This window comes from Condylura cristata, unplaced genomic scaffold, assembly GCF_000260355.1.
Source record: "Condylura cristata isolate star-nosed mole 26May11 unplaced genomic scaffold, ConCri1.0 scaffold00004, whole genome shotgun sequence".
NCBI lineage: Eukaryota > Metazoa > Chordata > Mammalia > Eulipotyphla > Talpidae > Condylura > Condylura cristata.
Window position 1 is genome coordinate 50,151,763 of NW_004567105.1, and position 20,477 is coordinate 50,172,239.

Below are 20,477 nucleotides of genomic sequence, written 5' to 3' on the forward strand. Positions count from 1 at the left end.
TGCATAAAATCATTATTCTTCTTTAGTCATTAAAAAACATTGCAGATAACTGACTTGCAGATGTTTTATTAGAGGTGTTACTTGACTGAATTTTTGCTATGAACTGTAACTGTGCGTGAACTTAAGACTGCCTTGTGCCTGAGCATTTCAAAAGGCTCTTTGGTAGCAATACATTTTTTTTCTCATGTCATTCCTGGAATGCCACAACACATCATCAACCCTGTGTACATTTTCAACAGTTTGCTCAGTCCTGTCCCACTTCAATTTATCATTCTGTAACCTGTCATGAGTGATTACAAAATTTGTCCAACCGTTTTTATTGAATAGGACAGGGGGAGGGGGGTAATGACAGAGAGGGGTCCAGCCAGTCACTTTGCACAACCAGGCTGCTCCGCCGAGCCATAGAAAGCTGTAGAACAGCAGGCACTCAGAACAAGGAGAAACCAGGGCAGTTTTGCTGGGCTGTCAATTTTCAGAAGAAACGAATGTACTTTCTCTCTCATAATGACAAGGCAGGAACTCTATTTATTCACCTGAATTAACCTCTATGGAGGCTGACTGCAAACATTTGGACATACTGAACTAGTCAATGAGTGTTTGTTGAATCAAATTAGAAGCCTGTATCTGTATTTTGGAATGTCTATGTAAAATGTTTCACAGATAGACAATGGTCCTTTAGCCAAGTATACTTATCAAGTATAGTACTTATACGTGACTCCATGACAGTTTCTGTAGCTTTTCATCCTTCATTCACTTAGTTAATTTATGTCAGATACTGTGTAGGCACAGTGGGCAAGATAGGACAAAACAATTAAAATAAAAATTGCTGTCTTTTTGGAAGTATACAGAAAGCTGGGATAATGAGGGTGAGGTTGAAATGCTTGAATTGTAGTGAGTGATAACAGACTCTTTGGGAAGAGCACTTCAAGCAGAGGGACTAGCTCATGCAAAATCGTTGAAATAGGAGTATGTCTGGAGTATTCTGCAATTGGATGGAGGCCAGTGTGATGGAAGCTGGATAAACACACCAAAGAACCTTAGATGATGTTCAACAGGTATCAGGATGAGTGCACCATTGAAAGGTTTGTGCGCCTAGAGATAGGGAAAGCTGCTGGAAATTTTCAACTAAGGAATACATGATATAATCACATCTACTTTGTCAGAGGAGCATTATACATCACATCTACTGATGTATTGACAGTAGATAGTTGGGGGAGGATACATGGAAACAGGGAGCCTGGTTAGGAAGTTATTGCAATCATCCAAGAGAGAGCCACTGGTGACTTGGCCCCAGGTGGGAACAGTGGAGATGATGGGTAGTTGACCAATTTCTGGATCTTTTGAACATATAGCTCTTATGACTCGTTAATGGATTGAATATGTGTGGAAGAGAAAGAGAGGACTCTGGTATGAATGACTCTGTGGTTCTGACCTGAGCAAATGAAAGGATGGAAAGGAAGCCTGTTTCTTATTTGCCCATTTGATATGGAGCTTTTTTAAGGCTAGAGGCTGTGTCTTTATATCTCTGACCCCTGACAAAAAGCCTACACATGATGGATGTAAGCAAGTGATTGTTAAATTTTTCTACAACCATTGCTCATGGTGTTTTTAACTGAGTCCTGGCTGTGTATTTAGTGAGGGTTGGATTATTGTGGGAAGATACAGAATCATCCCTTTTTTGAATCAGTTACTCAGTGGTGACTTTAGGAGACAAATAGCAGAGCTCTTGGGGACCCTCTTCAAATTATTCTTTGGAATCCCACATTTCTCATTCCATTACTGTGTAAAATGGGTCAAGCATTTGTCTTCTTGCCCTGATTATAAATATGACCACATGACTGCTGTGGTCTTGCTGCTTCCTAATTAAATCCAGCAGCATTGCGTGCAAGCTCCTTTATAAATTAATTTCCTGAGCGCCAAAAGCCATGTTGACTTGCTGCTTTCTTGTCCTCCAAGGGAGAATGGTTCTGCTCTAGCCTTCCCCTTCTTGGAAAAACAATCTCCTTCAAAGTAGTGACCCAGTTCACTGCAACATAGATCAGGTACCTGATTACGTTTTACTCATCAGTAGAGTTTTCTTAATCTCTTTGTAAAGAATGAAAGCAAAGGAAATGATGATTTGTCATCTGGCACAGGCAGGCTGATGCGGTGATAGTTTTGTGTGAAATATGATGGTAAAGTCACTTGTTGGGAAAAGAACAATCTCTCTGGAAACAAGTGAAATGTCTGCAAGGAAGGGTAGTTTGCAAGTCACACTTCAGTGGGTGTGAAAGTTGAAACCTCAGAGTCTTTGACCTCTTCGGCAAGATAGGAAAACATCAAATCTTGTGTGTGTAAATGTTTAGTCTCCCTGAACTTGCAGAAAGGTGCTGCAAATGTTCTAACAAGGTTTTAAAAGCTACCCTGGAATCTTACTTGAGCTGTTCCCAGGCTGAACAGCCTTCATCCTCATTCTTCCTACTTTTTTAAAAAAAAAAGATTTTATTTATTTATGCATATAAGTACTGAGGTACAGGCCAAAGGTAGGGGGTGGGGTGAGAGGGTTCACCAAAAACAGAGTGGGGAGCAGAACAGGCAGGCTGACTGAAATACAATACTGAGGAGAGCAGCAGGTGGGTCAGGAGAGGTCTGCTGTACCATGTGGGTCAGCTCCCTGGCCGGGGATCGAACTTATGCTGAAGTGGCTGTGGATTGCTGCATAGTGCTTTGCACCAGGCAGGGCCTCCTTATACTTTTCGAAAGGTCAGTGTAGCCATACTCTTTCTACATGTTTTAGTGAGGGAGTCATTTCTAGGAGAGAGAGCCTTTGTAGTAGTCCAGCTATGATGGGTGAAATGGGTGGGAAATCAACCCAGGAAACTAGCTCCCCAATCACGTTAGCTGGGGGGTGGGATATTGACTGTATTTTCTAACAACTATTTGTTTCACAAAGCACCAAAGCAAAAAAATCTCCCTTTCAAAGGTCCTTCTTTCACACAGCCACAGCCAGGTTCCACCATGCTCATACCTCTTTAGGAGAAAAAGGAACCATTTCTGTGATACATACATATCTCTGGTGTACTTAGCCCTTGATTAATGGTGGCATGGGAGGACAGGAATTGATTCAGTTCAAGATAAAGCAGGAACTTCATTTCACCTAATGATTCCTGTCTCATTCCCCTACCCACCGTCCACCGGGTAAGAAGCAAGCAGCGAAGGGTGAAATAGCCCAGATCAGCATCAGCGGATCTGGGAGGAAACCTGGGGATACTGCAAAGGAGCCCCTGAATTCACCTAGAATAGCTGATGCTCTTTCCATATAAACAAAATTAGGTCATCGCTTAATATGCAGAACTGGCCTTAGTCCATCTCATTGCCGCCACCCTTTTAGTGAAACATCAGCTTGGCACCTAGCATGCTGCTTTACTTGAAAGAACTCATTCTGTTGGCAGCACACCCTGCCATCGCCATGGAGGGGATCCGCATTAGGAGGCAGCCTCAGGAACCACGGAAACAACCTCATCTCCCAGTCAGTGACCCATTGAAACTCATGCATCTTGCATGGCTGGTGGGCCTCACCTGGCAGGTTGTCAGAAGTTACGCCCACTGGAAAGCAGCCATTTGGCTGGAAGCACTCTGTCCTCTGTCATGGATGTCAGGTTCAGTCAGTCACTCCTTTCAGCATTACTGATTGAGCACCTACTATGGGCCGGGGGTTTTTTTGGATTTACAGAAGGGCAAATTTTTAAATGGTTGCTTTCCTATAGAAGCTCATGCAGTCTAACAAAACAAAAATATTTAGAGTTTTAAAATCTGTTGCTTGCTAACATATTTGGATTCTATTTATGAAGAAGAGAGAAATAAATGAAGTCATTCACTCATTTAAGAGATATTTCTTTCTTGGAGAATGCTATCAGTTAACAGACTGGAGATAGACTTCCATGAGTAGAAGTCTAATCCTGGCCTTGTAATACTAGGCATGCTTTTCTCATCCACAAATCAGGCATCTAGGTAAAGAGATAGTGTATATTGAGCTATTATGATCTGGCAAGAACTGAATTTTGCATGTACTATCTTGTTTAATGCTCTTAACAATCCTGTGAAAAATCAGTTGTACAGAGTTAGAAACAGGGTCATACCAGTGGAAAGTGGGAAGAACTGGAATCCCTTTTGGTCTGACTTCACACCCCATACCCTTTACCACTTCATCTCTGTCTGACCAGGGGAAATATATGACTGGATATTGAGGTTTATTGGTGGGAGTGATTGGATAAGATTTGTAAAAATACAGGAAGTTGGGCCCTCCCTGGTGGCACAACAGGTTAAAGCGCAGCACTAAGAAGCTAAAGCTACTTCAGCATGAGTTAGATCCCCAGCCCCGGAGGTGACCCACATGGCGTGGCAGACCTCTCCTGACCCGCCCGCTGCTCCCCTTAGCAGTGTACTTCAGTCAGTCGGCCTGTTCTGCTCCCCACTCTGTCTCTGGTGAATTCTCTCACCACCCCTGAACCTCTGGCCTGTACGCCAGTTCTATATGCATAAATAAATAAATCTTTTTTTAAAATACAGGAAGTTTATGTGAAGGGATTTTAATTAAATTCTATAGATTGTGGCTATCAAAGTATTTGGAACAAGAATGTGAAGGATTTGTTAGCTTTTTAAAAGTTTTTTTTTCCTGTGAGGTGCTCTTCCCAACCATTTCTAATGAATTCATTTTATTCTTTCCTTAGCACCAAGATGTGTCACATGGGTGAGAATTCTGGTGTTTGAAGTACTGGCTTAGAAAGAGAATTCAATGTCATTAATTCCTGACCTTAGAAAGAGTAGCTTCTACATTATATAGTGTCAAGCTGACTGAGCTCTGAGTTTCACATGTCCAACAAAACAAAAACCTGATTGCTACCAAGCCATAAACAATAGTCAGAACTTGAACTCATATCAGACTAATTTCCATTTACCCACTTTCCCTAAATCTTAGAAATCTATTCTACATACATGCTGCTTCCGGCCTGCCTAGGAAGAGACAGGTTATGATCTGGCAAAACCAGAAGATACTCAGCCACTCCCCAGCCCACAAACAAGACAGCTGTTATTAAAATGATGCTGAGATATGACGTTGTCTTTGAAGTCTGCTGCGCAGAATTTCTTAAGCATCTAGTCCCAAGTGATTGAGATTGCTGCCTAGGATGAAAACCTACTTGTCATTCATGAGTAAAATGCCCACATCCCCTTAATTGACCTAAACACATGGCCTGAGCGTTTCAAGGATTCCCTTGTTGCTCATGGTCACGTGCAGTTTATAAAAGGTAAAGGAGCCTTCATCTAGTATCCTGTTCAGGGCCCAAATATTTTAATAACTCTGGCTTATTGAGTGCCTGTTTCATGTCAAGCCTACTGGTCAGTAGGATCCATTATTCAAGGAATAGTGGTACTGGACAAAGCAAAGTGGTACTTAAAGAAAAACTAGTTTTATAATAAACACTTGGATGAAGACATGATTGGAATTTTTTTTCTTGGAAAATCAATCACAAAATATGAAAATACATCTGTTTTCTCATACTTAACAGAATCATGGTTTAATTTCAGTCATGTCTCCATCTTTAGAATGGAAATCCAACAATTGATAAGTATTTTTACTTATATTTGCCAGTGTACTCATATGATAATGGAGCAGTATTCTTCCTTAAAATTCAAACATAGAAATAAATAGGAAAGGAAATCATTTTTATAAAACTTTCTGAAACTTTATTCACTTTCCCAGTAGTCTCTTTTGACATGTTAATAAATTATTACTTCTGAAGCAGCTGTCATCTCCTCTTCCTTGTCAATTTCGCCTCCCTCTCTTCCATTTCTCACTGGTCTAACTCTGTCAGAACCTGATTGGCTCATCATTTTTACACTGGATTCAAGCAGCTCTCCAATATTCCTTTTTCAGTTTTACTGATTGCTTCAATATTTATCAAATCTGCAGTAGATTCATTCATTCTCCCAAGAAGTGAACTTACTGAGCACTACCATGTATGCTGTCAGAAACTGACAGATCATCTTGAATAAAAACTCCAAAATCTTGCCTTCATGGGGCCTATACTCTTATTTGGGAGAAAACTTAAAGTTGAAAAGGGATAGGAAGTATGAGGTCTGAGTTGACAGTGGGAGAGGGTTACAGTGGTTAAAGAACGGTCTAGTTAGATGCGTTCACCCTTTTTAACTGTACAGCAATTTTTTTCAAGACTTAGTGACTTAGAACAACAAAAATATATAGCATCTCCCAGTTGTTGTGTGTCTGGAACTTGGGAGCAGCATAGATAGGTGTTTCTAGTATGAAGTCTCTCATGAGGTGATGGTCAAGATTCCAGTCATGGCTATGATGGATTCCAAAAACATGGCTGGGGCTGGTGGATTTACTTCCCAGATGCCTCACTGGGTGCTGAGGGTGAAGGCTTGAGTTGTTTGTGGCTGTCTGCAGGAGATTTCTCAGTTGGGCTCCTTGCGTCTCTGTACAGCATGGCAGCAGCTTCTTCCAAAGCCAGAGATTCAAGGATTAAAGCCAGGTCAACTAGTAGCTTTGACTTGACCTTGCAAGTCATACTCTGTCATTTCCACAATATCACAAGTGACTACACAGCCAACACTCGGAGGGATGACACAGGAAGTGAAAACCATACACAGCAAATAGTGAAACACAGAATGTGAAAACTAAGAGGCAGAGGTCATTGGGTCAGGCTGAAGTTGGGCTACTGCAGTGGATTACATCAAAAAAAGACAATGGAGTATGTATTGGCCAAGGATTTTCAAATTTCAAAATCTGTCAAAAGGAGTAAATGAACAAAGGTGTGGTAGGCTCAAATAATTCTAATATAGAGAAGGATCTTTGTGCATGAGCCAATTTTGCAAGCACTCATTTCATTGACATGTATTTTTAAATCTTAACACTATAGCTCGATAACCATGGGACTTTGAAACAAACCCAAACTACTTAAAATCCTTACAGTATGTGTCACCTAATTTTTAGCAAATGTTTATAATCTCCATTTTAGAAATAAGAAAATGGAGATGGAGAGAGAGAAAGTGGTTCCCAAGGCCACACAGCTGAAAACTAAGATTCGAGCCCAGGCCTTTGTGACTGCAAAGCTCACATTCTTGGCATTCTGACTCTTGACTGTCCAAGTGCTTTTTGCTGTTGTAAGTGGCAAGTCATGGATGGCAGATGGGTAAATTCTCTTTTCTTATCAACAGCTTTATCAAGCAGTAAAGGTGAATTCTTGCTAAATGGAGACTTTGTTGTTACCATGTCTAAAAGAGAAATCCGTGTTGGGAATGCTGTGATCGAATACAGTGGGTCCGACAATGTCGTGGAAAGAATTAACTCCACAGATCGCATTGATGAGGAGCTTTTGCTGCAGGTAAAAGCTGGGTGGTGATCCCAGCATGCTTTTCTTCCACTTGGAGTCCCCAGCCCACAAACCTGGTCTTCGTTTTGTGTGCACACCCCAGGTGTTGTCGGTGGGAAAGTTATACAACCCTGATGTACGCTATTCTTTCAATGTTCCAATTGATGACAAACCCCAGCAGTTTTACTGGAACAGTCACGGGCCCTGGCAAGCCTGCAGCAAACCCTGCCAAGGTATCTGCTGTTAGATCAAATTTTGGGAATTTAAGTTCTTCTTGTTTGTTTGTTTTACTGCTAAAGAATGGACAATAACATTATATTCATTTCCAGTAGAGAACATAATTATTTGAAATATATGTATATTACAAAATGATCACCATGATAACTCTAGTTTATATCCATCATCACTTGTAGTTAGTTTTTCCTTGCCATAAGAACTTTGCAGATCTATCCTCTTTCAAATACACAGTATAGTGATAGCAATTAGCATCACTCTGCTGGGATGACATCCCCAGGGCTTACTGATAGCTGGAAGTTTGTACCTATCAATCGCCTTTGCTTTTTTCACATCGTCCCTTCCATCTCTGGCAAATACCTGATTGGTTCTCTGTATTTGTGAGTCCAGGGACTTCATCAGGTTCTTTCATTTAAGCATTGTCTGTGGAGCAGCTGCTTTTGATCAGTAATGGAAGAGTCAAGTAGTTGTGTTAGAAGCCAAGTAGCCCCCAAACTGAAAATATTTACTTATTTATCAAAAAAAAAAAAAATTGCCACTCTGCAGTGAAAATAGAATAGATTGCTTTCCCTGCCTAATTATTTTTCTCCCTCAGGGGAGAGGAAACGAAGACCTGTTTGCACCAGGGAGTCTGATCAGCTTACAGTTTCAGATCAAAGATGTGACCAGCTGCCCCAGCCAGGACCTATCACTGAGCCCTGCGGCACAGACTGTGACCTGAGGTGAGGCCAGTGTTTCCTCATGGGTTTTACTACTGAGTTGTGAGGATGTTGGAGGGGGTCCCTGCACAAGTGAAAAGCCAAAGGAGGGCTCTTCATGTGGGTTGTTCATTCTCTTATGTTTCTGTGAAGTAAACTTTAACCAGTTTTCCCTTCCTTCTGAAAATAATTATCTAAGACATATGCCCACATTTCTTGCTTTTCTCCTAAGAATTAAGTCACTATGGGTATGTGGCTCCTGCAAAGAAAGTTCGCATTTAATCTTTACAACTTACTGCATAAGTATTACTGTGATTGAATCACTTCTTGTATGAAACTTTGATTTGAAAGTCAAAAGAAAAAGAAAACTTGATTGTTCATAATAATGTTTTGTATCTACCCAGACTGTGTGTACCAGGGGAAGAATTGTCATGCAGATCAAGCTCAGAGCACTTAGGCAGTCATGGAAGCAACTGGAAAAAAAAATCTATATGCTGATGTCTAGATAGGCATACAGTTATGTATTTTTAGAAATTATGAAATTTGAAACAAAAAATGGTTGATGGACAGGAAATTCGGAAGCTTTCTTATTTACCTGCAAGTTTGATTGTATCATTCTTGTGTATTAGTTAGTGGGGAAGGAGAGGTGCTTTGTGTATTCCAAATGTCAGCAAGTATGATGAGCTGATACCTCCATAAAGTGGTACAAGAACTTGATAAAAGTTCACTATTCTAAGTAGTAAGTGAATATGTCAGCATTTTGCAGTTTTTTCCCCAACCATACTGAATCCTGTCAAGAGTACTGGTAGTCTGTAGTGCAGGGGTGACAATTTTAAGTCTCTCTAGAAGCTCTGAGAGATAAGTTCTGGCATCAGCTAGTCATGTCTGTCATGGAAATAAGAAATAAATGGCAGGAGTGCCACATGCTTGCCAGTCATAAACTGAAGACTCTGATTCAAAGACAAAGCTCTTTCCACCCCACCGCTCAGTGTTACCTTATTCATTCATTGGCCAGAAAGCATTGAAAGAAGTTATTATGGAAAGTAAAAGAAAAAAAGAAATAAGATATTAAAAAGCAGTCATTTAGACTAGGTAGTACTAATTCTTGTTAGAGTGGGCATATGACGCATTGCTTCAGCCACTTAAATTATATTAGAGCTAATATCTTTTCAGAAAAATCTTAGCTAATTGCTGAACTTAATTTATCATTAAAATGTAGGGGGAAAACATGAAGCTGGTGGAGAGTCCTTGTGCATGACCTCAATAAATTAGGAAAAGTAACATTTTCAGATTAACTCTATAGCATATTATCACTGAAAATAACATGTTATTAATAATTAATAATCAGCTAAGAGTAGTAAATATCAATGTTGTTGATGTTGTGGGAGAGAAAACTACTCTGAAAGTAATAAGAGGCAAATATTTACTAAGACCTATTTTTAACAACATAATATTCTTATATAGTTATTTATATTATCTTTATATATATATATATACATATATATATAAAATCTTACTATATTAATATAATTGATGTATTATCCCATTACTTAATATAGGGCATACACTAATATTTACCTATAAAACTAATATTTAATTACATTCTCAAACAACACAATGACATGAATAGTGATATTATTCTCTCATCATGAATATGCAAAATAGAGACTGAGAAATGTAAATTGCCCAAGTTCACACAACTCTTTAGTGAAGGATTCAAATATGGTCTGTCTGGCCCTGGGACCTATAGTCTTAAACTTTAAAAAGAAAGTATTTTTATTTTGAACTCATCGAAATGGTGAGTGATACTCATTGAATTTATTCTGCGTAGCTTTCTGAAGAAAAATAACTCCCGGGGCCCTCCCAGGTGGCGCAACAGGTTGAAGTGCAGCACTGCAAGCTAGCCACTTCTGTGCAAATTTAATCCCCTGCCCTGGAGGTGACCCACATGGTGCAGCAGACCTCTCTTGACCTTCCTGCTGCTCCCCGAAGCATTGTACTTTATTGATCTGCCTTTTCTGCACCCTACTCTGTCTCTAGTGAATCCGCTCACCGTCTTTAAAGAGAAAAGAAAAGAAAAATAACTCCCAGGAGTTCTCTGCCCCATTCCTGTTCCCTGCCTTACTTGAGTCCCATTAGCTGTCATTTCCCCACTGGCAGAATCAGAATCGGGCTGGCAAAGTCTCAGAGGAGAAATGCAGTCATTGTGAAGGTCCTGCCTGGAGCACTAAGCGTGCTCTTGTAATCACAAGGAAGGCAAGTTCCTACAGAGCATTTTGAGTAATAGGAAGTGATTATAAAAAAATAAATGATTCTAAAGACCTGTTAAAAGTTCACCCAAGGAGCACCAGTTTGAGGGCAGAGATAATGTTTGAGCTGTTCCTTTTCCTATTAGTGAAAAACTAATATTTTTCACTTCAAACAGATTCACAGTAAGCCGCCATTTAGTTTGTGATGATTCTGTCTAAGGTGATGTTCTCCAAAGCTTTGCCTGCTTTGGAAATTTCAGATGTAAACCAAAAATTAAAGATATTTTACAAAATGAAATACATACAAAGGTAACCTCAAATTCATGGAAACCTCAGTTAGCTCTTTACTCAAACTTTGTGTTATGGGCTTATGTGGAATTATATGAGAGCAGCTATTTTTCTTGATTTCCTCTCATGTGTTTTAAATGCCACACATGCCTTCCCGTATTGAATCTACCCATTAGCTCTGTGAAATTGAAGCATTTCACAGATGACACTAAGATTTTGTGAGGCTAAGTGACCTACCTGAAAGTGTTGAGCTTGCACCTCACTCTGGTCTGAACTCTGTAACTCATCCTCTAGTTTTTATTAAAAGGCATTTCAAAATAACTAGGTGACACCACGTCTTGAAACTTTTTGTTTTATATAGCAGGAATATCGAAGATGTTGTGCCCAATCTCCCATTTGGAGAAAGACATCTTTTTAAAAAACATTTTAAAATATTTAAACTCTGCTGAGGCCAAAGGAGGACAGCAATTCAGTCTATGACTGATGGGAGAAAGGAAGGTGAAAGGATTGTTGTCATGTCTTTTAATAGACATATCTCTGGTAGAAGTGACAAAATTTAGGGGTAAAAATTTATAAATGAAAAGGAATAAAAGAGGAATTTAGGATTAGCTTATTAAAATGTTCATGCTCATGTCTTAAATTAAACAAAAGTTCTTGTTTATTTGTCAACATACAAACTTATATCATTTGCACTTTTCTACATTGCTTGAAAAATTAAGTTGTACTGAAAAAACATACTGAGATACAAATAAAGCCCAAAAATTGGTGTTCTGTATTCTCTGTCCAGCCCACAGTGGCTGTAATTGAGATTTATACTAATTGTTGCCAGGTAGCTGTGTGCAAAACTAAAAGACTGGAGAGAGGATTAGTGCTGATTGGTCAGCCTCTCACATTCTTTTTCCCAAAGTATGTTTGTGGAACACTAGTCCGTGAGACGATCTGTAGCGAAGCAGTATAGTTTGAGTGACCTTACCAGTCATGTTTACCCCATGTGGAGATTCACAATACTGATTAACTTTCTGAAAGCCCTGAGTTCAGTGACAGAGAACCTACTCAATTCAGTAGTTCCTGAAATTATCTAATCCCATAACCACCAACACACCCACAGACATATTACATGTTTTCTCTTTTCACTTTTTAGCACTTTTCTGAAATATAGTATGAAAATATCATTTTTTTGTGTGAATTGGATGGATTCAAAACATACTCCCATGGAAAGAACATGGCAGAGGCTATCATTTTGGCAAGGACTTTCCTCAGGCAGTGCTGAAACCCTGCTGTACACTCCTCTAAGGTCTCTGCTCAGATTCTGAGGGTTGTATGACTATCAGAGAAATTCTACTTTTCCAGCCCAAGATCTGGGGTGGAGACAGGACTCCTGCCTTCTTGATCCAGCATGGGAAATAACCTTTTCTCAAGGAAATGGTGATGAGGCAAAGAGAAGGTAGCCAAGAATCAAAAGGCAGATGAAAGTTCCAGATGTCTCTGTTGAATTGATACAGGTTTTTGCCTCACTTCCTTAGGGAAGTGAGAGTTTGCTCAGATTAAACTTTGACAGGATGAGATAAAGCTTTGTTTTACAATCCCTCATTTAACGTGTTCCGGTGAGAACAAAATCCCCAAAATACTATGGCACTTTCATGGAAAATCTCGGTGGCTCACTTTACATGCCAAATGTTAAGGTAGAGATCAATTCTGTCCTTTTTGTGAGAAATTACAAGACAAGAATAGAAGCACATGGCTAGTCCTCCACTTTCTCACCTGAGTCCTTCCCCAAACAGGTGTAGGTGGAAGAGTTCCTAGGCATTGTTATTCTGCTCACCCAATTTCTGAGTAAAGAATTAAGAGAGAATTGATGCAGAGAGAGTTATGAATTCATAATACATGAAGATTATAAAGAAATTGTCCTTTTTGGATTGCTAACTGTAATCAACAAATTATGCTTCACACCCATCTATTTACTTATTCTCATAAGTTGTAGCATTAAAAAGAAGCATGGACTATATTCTTGGGGCACTCAAAGAACCACTGAGCACTCTGTACCACCAAAAGCTCATTGTAAATAATAGGGACACAAGGTGACAAGGATTTATAGACTCAAAACTAGTTTTAAAAGTGTCTATCAGGCCCTCCTTGGTGGTGCAGCGAATTAAAGCATAGCACTAAGAAGTTCATTTCAGCACTAAGAAGTTCACTTCAAGCCACTTCAGCGTAAGTTTGATCTCCACCCCAGAGGTGACCCATATGGTGCAGCAGACCTCTCCTGACCCACCTGCTGCTCCCCTCAGCAGTGTATTTCCTCAGTCGGCCTGTTCCGCACCCCACTCTGTCTCTGGTGAATACTGTCACCACCCCTGCACCTCTGGCCTGCACCTCAGTTCTGTATGCATAAATAAATAAATCTTTAAAAAAAGGTGTATATGAGAATATGAGAGAGGTGAAAGATAAGTAGGTGAAAACACAGGAATTTTAGGGCAGTAAAATTACTCCATATGATACAATAATGATGGATTCATGTCACAACATGTTTGTTCAAATACATCAAATACAAAACACTACAAGTGAACCCTAACGTTTAATATGGATGGTAACGATAAGTCAATGTAGGTTCATCAATGATCACAAATATACCTACCCTGGTAGATCTTGATAATAGGTAAGCCTGTGCTTGTTGGTGGCAGAGGGTATGTGATAAGTATCTGGTCCTTCCTCTCAGTTTTGTAATATGATTAAGACTGCTCTGAAATTGCAGGGAATTGGCTGTATAGGCTTCAAGGAGCTTAGTCTTCATTCACAGATAATAATATACTTAAAGTTCAACACACTTGAAATTCATAATGGCCATCCAACCCATTCATTCCTTTATCAATTCACAGAATATTCACTGGCACAGGCCCACATATGAAGGAGTTTTTAATGATGAGAATCAATCAGTGGTTGTTAAAAGCAACCTAGTTGATGAATGAAATGCTGAGTTCCTTGAACTTTTTTTTTTTTAAAGATTTATTTATTTATGCATACAGAACTGGGGTACAGGCCAGAGGCTCAGGGGCGGTGAGAGGCTTCACCAGAGACAGAGCGGGGAGCAGAACAGGCAGATCGACGAAGTACACTGCTGAGGGGAGCAGCGGGCGGGTCAGGAGAGGTCGCCGCGCCATGTGGTCACCTCCGGGGCAGGCGGGAATCGAACTCATGCGGAAGCGGCTTTTAGATTCTCAGTGCTGTGCTTCAACCCGCTGTGCCACCAGGGAGGGCCTCCTTGAACTTTTTAAATATAAAATTGCTTTTTTTGTTGAATGAGTGTGTGTGTGTGTTTTCTTTTTTGATGTTTGAATTTCATACTAACTGTATCAGAAGAGAATCTTCACAGTGATAGACTCTTTCACTATCTCTCTATGACTGCCATATGCACGAGCAGCCTTGAAAACTGCATGACTATGACTAAGATGGTTTAAAATTGGATTTCAGTAACTGTGACTCTGGGTTCATGGTATTTAAATTAAAGAAGAAAAATGACCTCAACTCTTTCTACTCTTTTTAGATAAGAGAAATATAACTGAAATGTTGTCTTCTCCCCATTGTTTATACATAGGTGGCATGTCGCTAGCAGGAGCGAATGTAGTGCCCAGTGTGGCTTGGGTTACCGCACACTAGAAGTCTACTGTGCCAGGTACAGCAGACTAGATGGGAAGACTGAGAAGGTTGATGACAGTTATTGTAGCAGTCACCCCAAACCCAGCACCCAGGAAAAGTGCTCAGGAGAATGTAACACAGGAGGCTGGCGCTATTCTGCTTGGACTGAAGTAAGTTGATACCCACTCAAAATGCGTTTTCTTGGATGCAACATTTCATTCATTGATGTTGGTCCTGGCAGGCTGCGTTAAGAAGCCCAATTTAATGTAGGCTTTGGAGAAAAAACTACCATGATTGATTTGTGATGTCTGACACGGATGTGACATGTGGAAATTTGGGAGTAGTGGAACAAATCAACCGATCACTTTTTCTATACTCTACAGGTCATTTCCAATTTTGTTTTTTTTATGTCACTTCACTGGCACAAGAAATAGAACTCAATAAAAACTTGGCAAATAAATCAGTCTACATGAACAGATACCCCAGAAATAACTGACCTTGCCTAGAGGTAGTTGTTTCTTAAGTGTTGGAAGAGACAAGCCAACAAAACCAGGATTGTGAGCTGCTTAAGAAATTCAGCAATGACTTTAGTTTGTTTTTTATCCTTTCAGTGTTCTAAAAGCTGTGATGGGGGATCCCAGAGAAGAAGGGCTATTTGTGTTAACACCCGAAATGATGTCCTGGATGACAGTAAATGCACACATCAAGAGAAAGTCACCATTCAGAGGTGCAATGAGTTCTCTTGTCCACAGTGGAAATCGGGAGACTGGTCAGAGGTGAGATGGGAGGGCTGTTATTATCCTCTGATAATGAGTCTCCCCTACTCTGTTCAAGGTTAGCCCTACTGCAGCTTTCTCTTCCCTTCCCTTGAAGAAACATTTCCAGTCATCTACCTGCTGCTGCTGAGTCCACTGACAAGCTTAGCAGCGCCAGAGTATTGGCTTGATCACCTGCCATAGCTGTTTCTGTTGGTGATTTTGAAGTTCCGGTTCCTTGCCTGCTCTCCTGTGAGGCCCTTGCTAAGTTGCCATAAACTTACTCAATTGCTGGTGAAAACAGAAAACACCAGTCTGAGTATTTCAGATTTATGCCTTTCTTGCTCCTTACCCAATGGAGAAAAAGGCAAATACCCCATTGATTAGCACAGGTAGCTCCAGGGCAACTAGAGAAAGAAAGTGGAGGCTCTTTCTCACTTTATGGTACAGTTTTAGCACTTGCTATCAACAAAGGCCAGTAAGATTCCCCCCAAGTGGGTGATTCTTTGCACTATCCTTAATAAGGAACAAGTAGAAGGGGAGCAGAAATCCTTCCTACGAGCCAAGTGAGGAATGGTTGGGAAAGACCAGGTTTTCCCTGCTCCAGCTTCTGTAGGTATTCCCTTATCCATGTAAGCACAATATTAGCTGTTTACTTTCAATGTCAAAAAAAAAAAAAGTGAATCTATAAAGGGATACTGTTAATGCCCTGAGTGTCAGACAAGCATATGTGGTTACCAGGGTCTGATTCCTGTGCAAACTAACGACAAACATAATGCTTTTGTTTTATTAACCAATTGTCTTAGCTTAAACTCCCATGGTCGCTTGAAAATAAAGGTGATAGCAGGTATTGAGGATTTACATTGAACTTAATTAATACCAAAGTATCATTGTAAGTTATCTAAATAATCTTTACATGCATGCTTCACAAAATTTGGGCAGAGAATATCAAACTATAAATTCAGTATGATTCAACAGCCCCTAGATTAAAAACTGGGAAGAAATATAGCAAAATGTTAACAATGATTATTATCCCTGGCAAGTGGGAAATTTGGATCATTAGTAGTTTTTATTTTTTTCTGCGATTTTCAAATGTCCTGCCATTAACATGGATAATAATAAAGATTATATTTAATATTCCTGAAATAAATGTGTGCTAAGCAGTTTCTTTGGATTTTTCTCATTTAGTTTAGTTACTCATTTATTGTCATTTCAGTTCTTTGCACTAGTCACTCTAGCTATCCCCATTGTATAGATGATAAAATTGAGGTACAGAGAGATTGTTTGGCTCGGGAGCCTTGGATGGCTGTGATTAAAACTCCAGGTGTGCCTACTCATAAATTTCCCACATGTAACTCCTGTGTTCACAAAGCTAATCAGTGTTTCAGAGGTGGGAGGTATTGAGATCATTCTGTTTGAAGCTAGCCTAGAACCTTCTTAAATACAGAATGAGTGAAATGAATGAATGAATGAAGACAAATGAACCTTGATGTATTTACAAATGGCTAAGACAGGAATTGCAGTGGGAAAAGATCACACCTGTTCCTGCTGATCAGTGAGTCACCCCCAGGGACCCTAGCACATTGTTCAGAAATGCTCTTGACGGACTGTGCTTTTTACTACAGTGCTTGGTCACCTGTGGAAAAGGGCATAAGCACCGCCAGGTCTGGTGTCAGTTTGGCGAAGATCGATTGAACGAAAGAATCTGTGATCCTGAGACCAAGCCCACCTCCACGCAGACCTGTCAGCAGCCAGAATGTGCGTCCTGGCAGGCAGGTCCCTGGGGACAGGTATTTTGAATGATAAAGTTCTTAACTACATTCTTTCCTTCTTATCTGGAGAGGGCTAGTGGAGGAGCATTCCAGTTGGGGGACCTCACAGGGGTGTCATTGTACCCCCATGCCTCTGGTCACACATGGGGCTCCACGACCCTTTTCCCACTCACCTTCCTCACCTTCCTGGAGCTGATTATTCCTCTGCAGACCCGCACATGTCTTCGCCCATGGGTTAAAGCCAAAGTGTCAGCACACGAGTTTGTGGGCACATTCACAGCAGCTCTCCAGTCTGACTAATGTTATCTCTTCACATGCCACTATGGGCCTGTTACACAATGTGATCCAGGGCCAGTGTCAGTGGGGGAATAATGTCCCATGGAATTATGAATGTTCTCTCTCTCTTTTTTTTTTTTTTTTTTTTTTGGCACCCAGTGCCGCAGTTCCAAATCTCACTCTTATAAATAAGTCATCCTCTCCAAACAAAATTGCTGGCATCAAAGGTTGAAAAAACACTGCCTTTGTAATAATCTCTTCTGAGTTTCCTAGTCTGTAGGTCCCAGTCTTAATTTAAACCACTATGAAAGAGAATGAAAGTTTCCTTTGGCCTTTATTTGAGAAGCCACTACTCTGGAAATTAAGTTCTTCCTAATATAGAAACAAAAGCATTCTGGGTACTAGTTAAGTGGCACTCTGAGTTCCCAGGAGAAGCAAAGCAGCAGTCTGCTGTCACTTAATACTCTCTTAAAGAATGACTTTCCCACTCCCTAGTAGAGAGCTACTAGGGCTCTCTAGATTTCATGTCCCTAATTCCAATGTGAGATCAACGGGAGCAGTTTTATTAGTACACCTTCACAATGTCTATCACAGACAAATGATTAAAAATTAGCAGTTCTTTGAATCCCCTCCTTTAGACAACATTGCCAGTCAGGATGTCTTATCCCACTGAATAAACAGGGAGTCCACTTCTACCATTCAATATTGGCTTTGTTTTTTGGTCTACAGCTGCATAACTTTTAGGAATATCAAAAGGAAGAACCCTCGCTCAGGATCACTAGTAAGACTTGACTGTAACCCTTAGAAGTGACAGCCTGTATTTTAGCCCTGTCTACATTTACCCAATCCAAGCCAGAGATTTGGTCTTCCTGTGACTGTACATGCAATTCAGAGCCATCAGAACTAAGTTATTTTTCACATTATTATTTAAGAATAATGCATGTACATCAGAGATATTTTGCAAAATGTGTTTTAGGATAAAGAAGAAACCCGACACATGCTTAACTACATACCATGTGCAGTACTAATGTTAAAAAATTTATGACTTTCTTCTGATTATTTTTGCTAACATTAGTATTGTACTTCATCTGTTTTTTAATTGAAGTAAAACTCAAAGCTAACCATTTTATTTTATTTTTATTCCTTTTTTTAAAGATTTGGGGTTTTTTGTTGTTATTTATACATATAAGAACTGGGGTACAGGTCAGAGGTACAGGGGATGAGAGGATTCGCTAAAGACAGAGTGGGGTTCAGAATGGGCAGATGTACTGAAATAAACTGCTGAGGGGAGCAGTAGGTGAGCAGGAGAGGTCTGCTGCACCATGTGTATCAGCTCCCTGGTGGGGATCAAACTCATGCCAAAGTAGCTAGTGATAGCTTGATAGTGCTGAGACTTTAATCCCTGTGCCACGTGGGAGGCCCTATTTTTATTCTTTTAATTGAGGTAACAGGATCATTCCCGTCAGATGTAATCACTGTAGAACACCTACCACCAACTCACCCTTCTCCACCTATAATCCACTATGCTTCCTTCTCTCCTTGTTTTATCCTCCCCCTCCACCCCGGATGCTTTAGTTCCACAGTTATTTTTCAAGGGTTAATTTTTGAGCTTGTCTTTATCTAATCCTTTATTTTTTCTATATTCTACATATTAGTGTCACCATCAAGCATTAGCTTTCTTCTAACTTAGGCTTATCACTTTGAGCTCCAATTATGTTGCAGCAAATAGCATGAGTGTATCTTTTTAATTGCCAAGTAATATTCCATTGTGTATATATACCATATGTTGATTCATTCACCTGTTTTTGGTCATTTAAGTTGTTTCCCAATTTGGCTATTGTGCATAACACTGTAGTGAACATGGGAGTGCAAGTTTCCTTCTAAATTAATATTTTTGATTCTTTTGCATAGGAGTGGAATTATAGGGTCATAGGGAAGATCTAATTTAATTTTTTTGAGAAACCTCTATGCTACACTCTATAGGGAGCTGGGCCAGTCTGCATTCCCACCAAGAGTGTAGGAGGCTTCTCTTTCCTTCACATCCTCTTCAGCACTTGTTGTTTCTGGTGTTTTCACGGTAGACTAGTCTTACAAATGTGAAGTGGTATCCCATTTGTGGTCTTGATTTGCATTCCCCAAATTAGTGATGATGAGCATTTTTTCATGTGCCTCTTTACAGTCTGTATGCTTTCTGTGGAGAATTATGTAGTTCTATGCCCATTTTTTTTTATTGGACTGTTTGTTTTCTTTTTGAGTTGTATGAGTCCTTTGTATGATATCTTGGATATCAGTTCCTTGTTGGAAACATATGGTGGGCCTATATTTTCTCCCACTCAGTAGGGTTTCTTTTCATTTTTGTTACCATTTCTTTCACTATACAGAAACTTTTTAGGAAAAATTAACCATTTTAAAGTGAACAAGTCAGAAGCATTTAATATGTTTATATATATTATAGATTTGTATAATATGCATATATATTGTATAATATGTATATAATATGTGTATATATAATATGTATCTATATTATACATTTAATATGTCTATGTATATTATATTATTGTCTCCCATCTAGTTTTGAAACATTTGCATCACCCCAAAATACCCACGAAGAAATTCCTTTCCCATTTCCCCTTCTCTTTAGCCCTCTGGCAACCATCTACTTCTATGTCCCTGAATTTATTTATTCTAAGTATATAAATAAAATCCTACAGAGGTCATATGTCACTATTTGTATCTGGCTTCTATCACAAAGTGTAATTTTTTTCTCTGCTTTTATCAAATATTGTGGAGGAAGTAAGGAAATTCACTGGATAGTGTCTACTTTTTAAAAATTTCTTTCCTCCAGTGCAGTGTCACTTGTGGACAGGGATACCAGCTAAGAGCAGTAAAATGCATTCTTGGGGCTTACATGTCCGTGGTGGAGGACAGTGAGTGCAGTGCCGCAGCAAGGCCCACAGATACGCAGGTAAGTTCCTTTCCTCAGCTAGGTGATTAGCAACTTCCTAGTAGCTAAATTAAAGTCCCCTCACAGGCATGTAAGAATGTAAGTAGAGAAATCACTTAATTAACTAAATTGTGCAGATTTATTGATTTCTTACATTTGAATCTAGTATTTTGATGTACCAGTTTTGTTCTTCTCTGATTATTTGAAGTGTTTTTAGTTTCAATCTGATTATTAATGGATGGCAAAGGTTGATTGCTT

The 20,477-nt window shown here is 39.7% G+C and overlaps 1 protein-coding gene across 2 annotated transcripts in view; it reads left to right on the forward strand.

The window, feature by feature from the left end:
- The window catches only part of ADAMTS9 (ADAM metallopeptidase with thrombospondin type 1 motif, 9), a 162,660-nt gene that overhangs the window by 59,279 nt on the left and 82,904 nt on the right, over positions 1-20,477 (forward strand). For both annotated transcript variants that reach the window (XM_004676000.2, XM_004676001.2), the window contains 7 exons: positions 7,216-7,382; positions 7,474-7,603; positions 8,200-8,326; positions 14,432-14,642; positions 15,084-15,248; positions 16,853-17,017; positions 20,121-20,240. In XM_004676000.2, the coding sequence (XP_004676057.1) occupies positions 7,216-7,382; positions 7,474-7,603; positions 8,200-8,326; positions 14,432-14,642; positions 15,084-15,248; positions 16,853-17,017; positions 20,121-20,240 (1,085 nt within the window). The remainder of the gene's footprint in view (positions 1-7,215; positions 7,383-7,473; positions 7,604-8,199; positions 8,327-14,431; positions 14,643-15,083; positions 15,249-16,852; positions 17,018-20,120; positions 20,241-20,477) is intronic.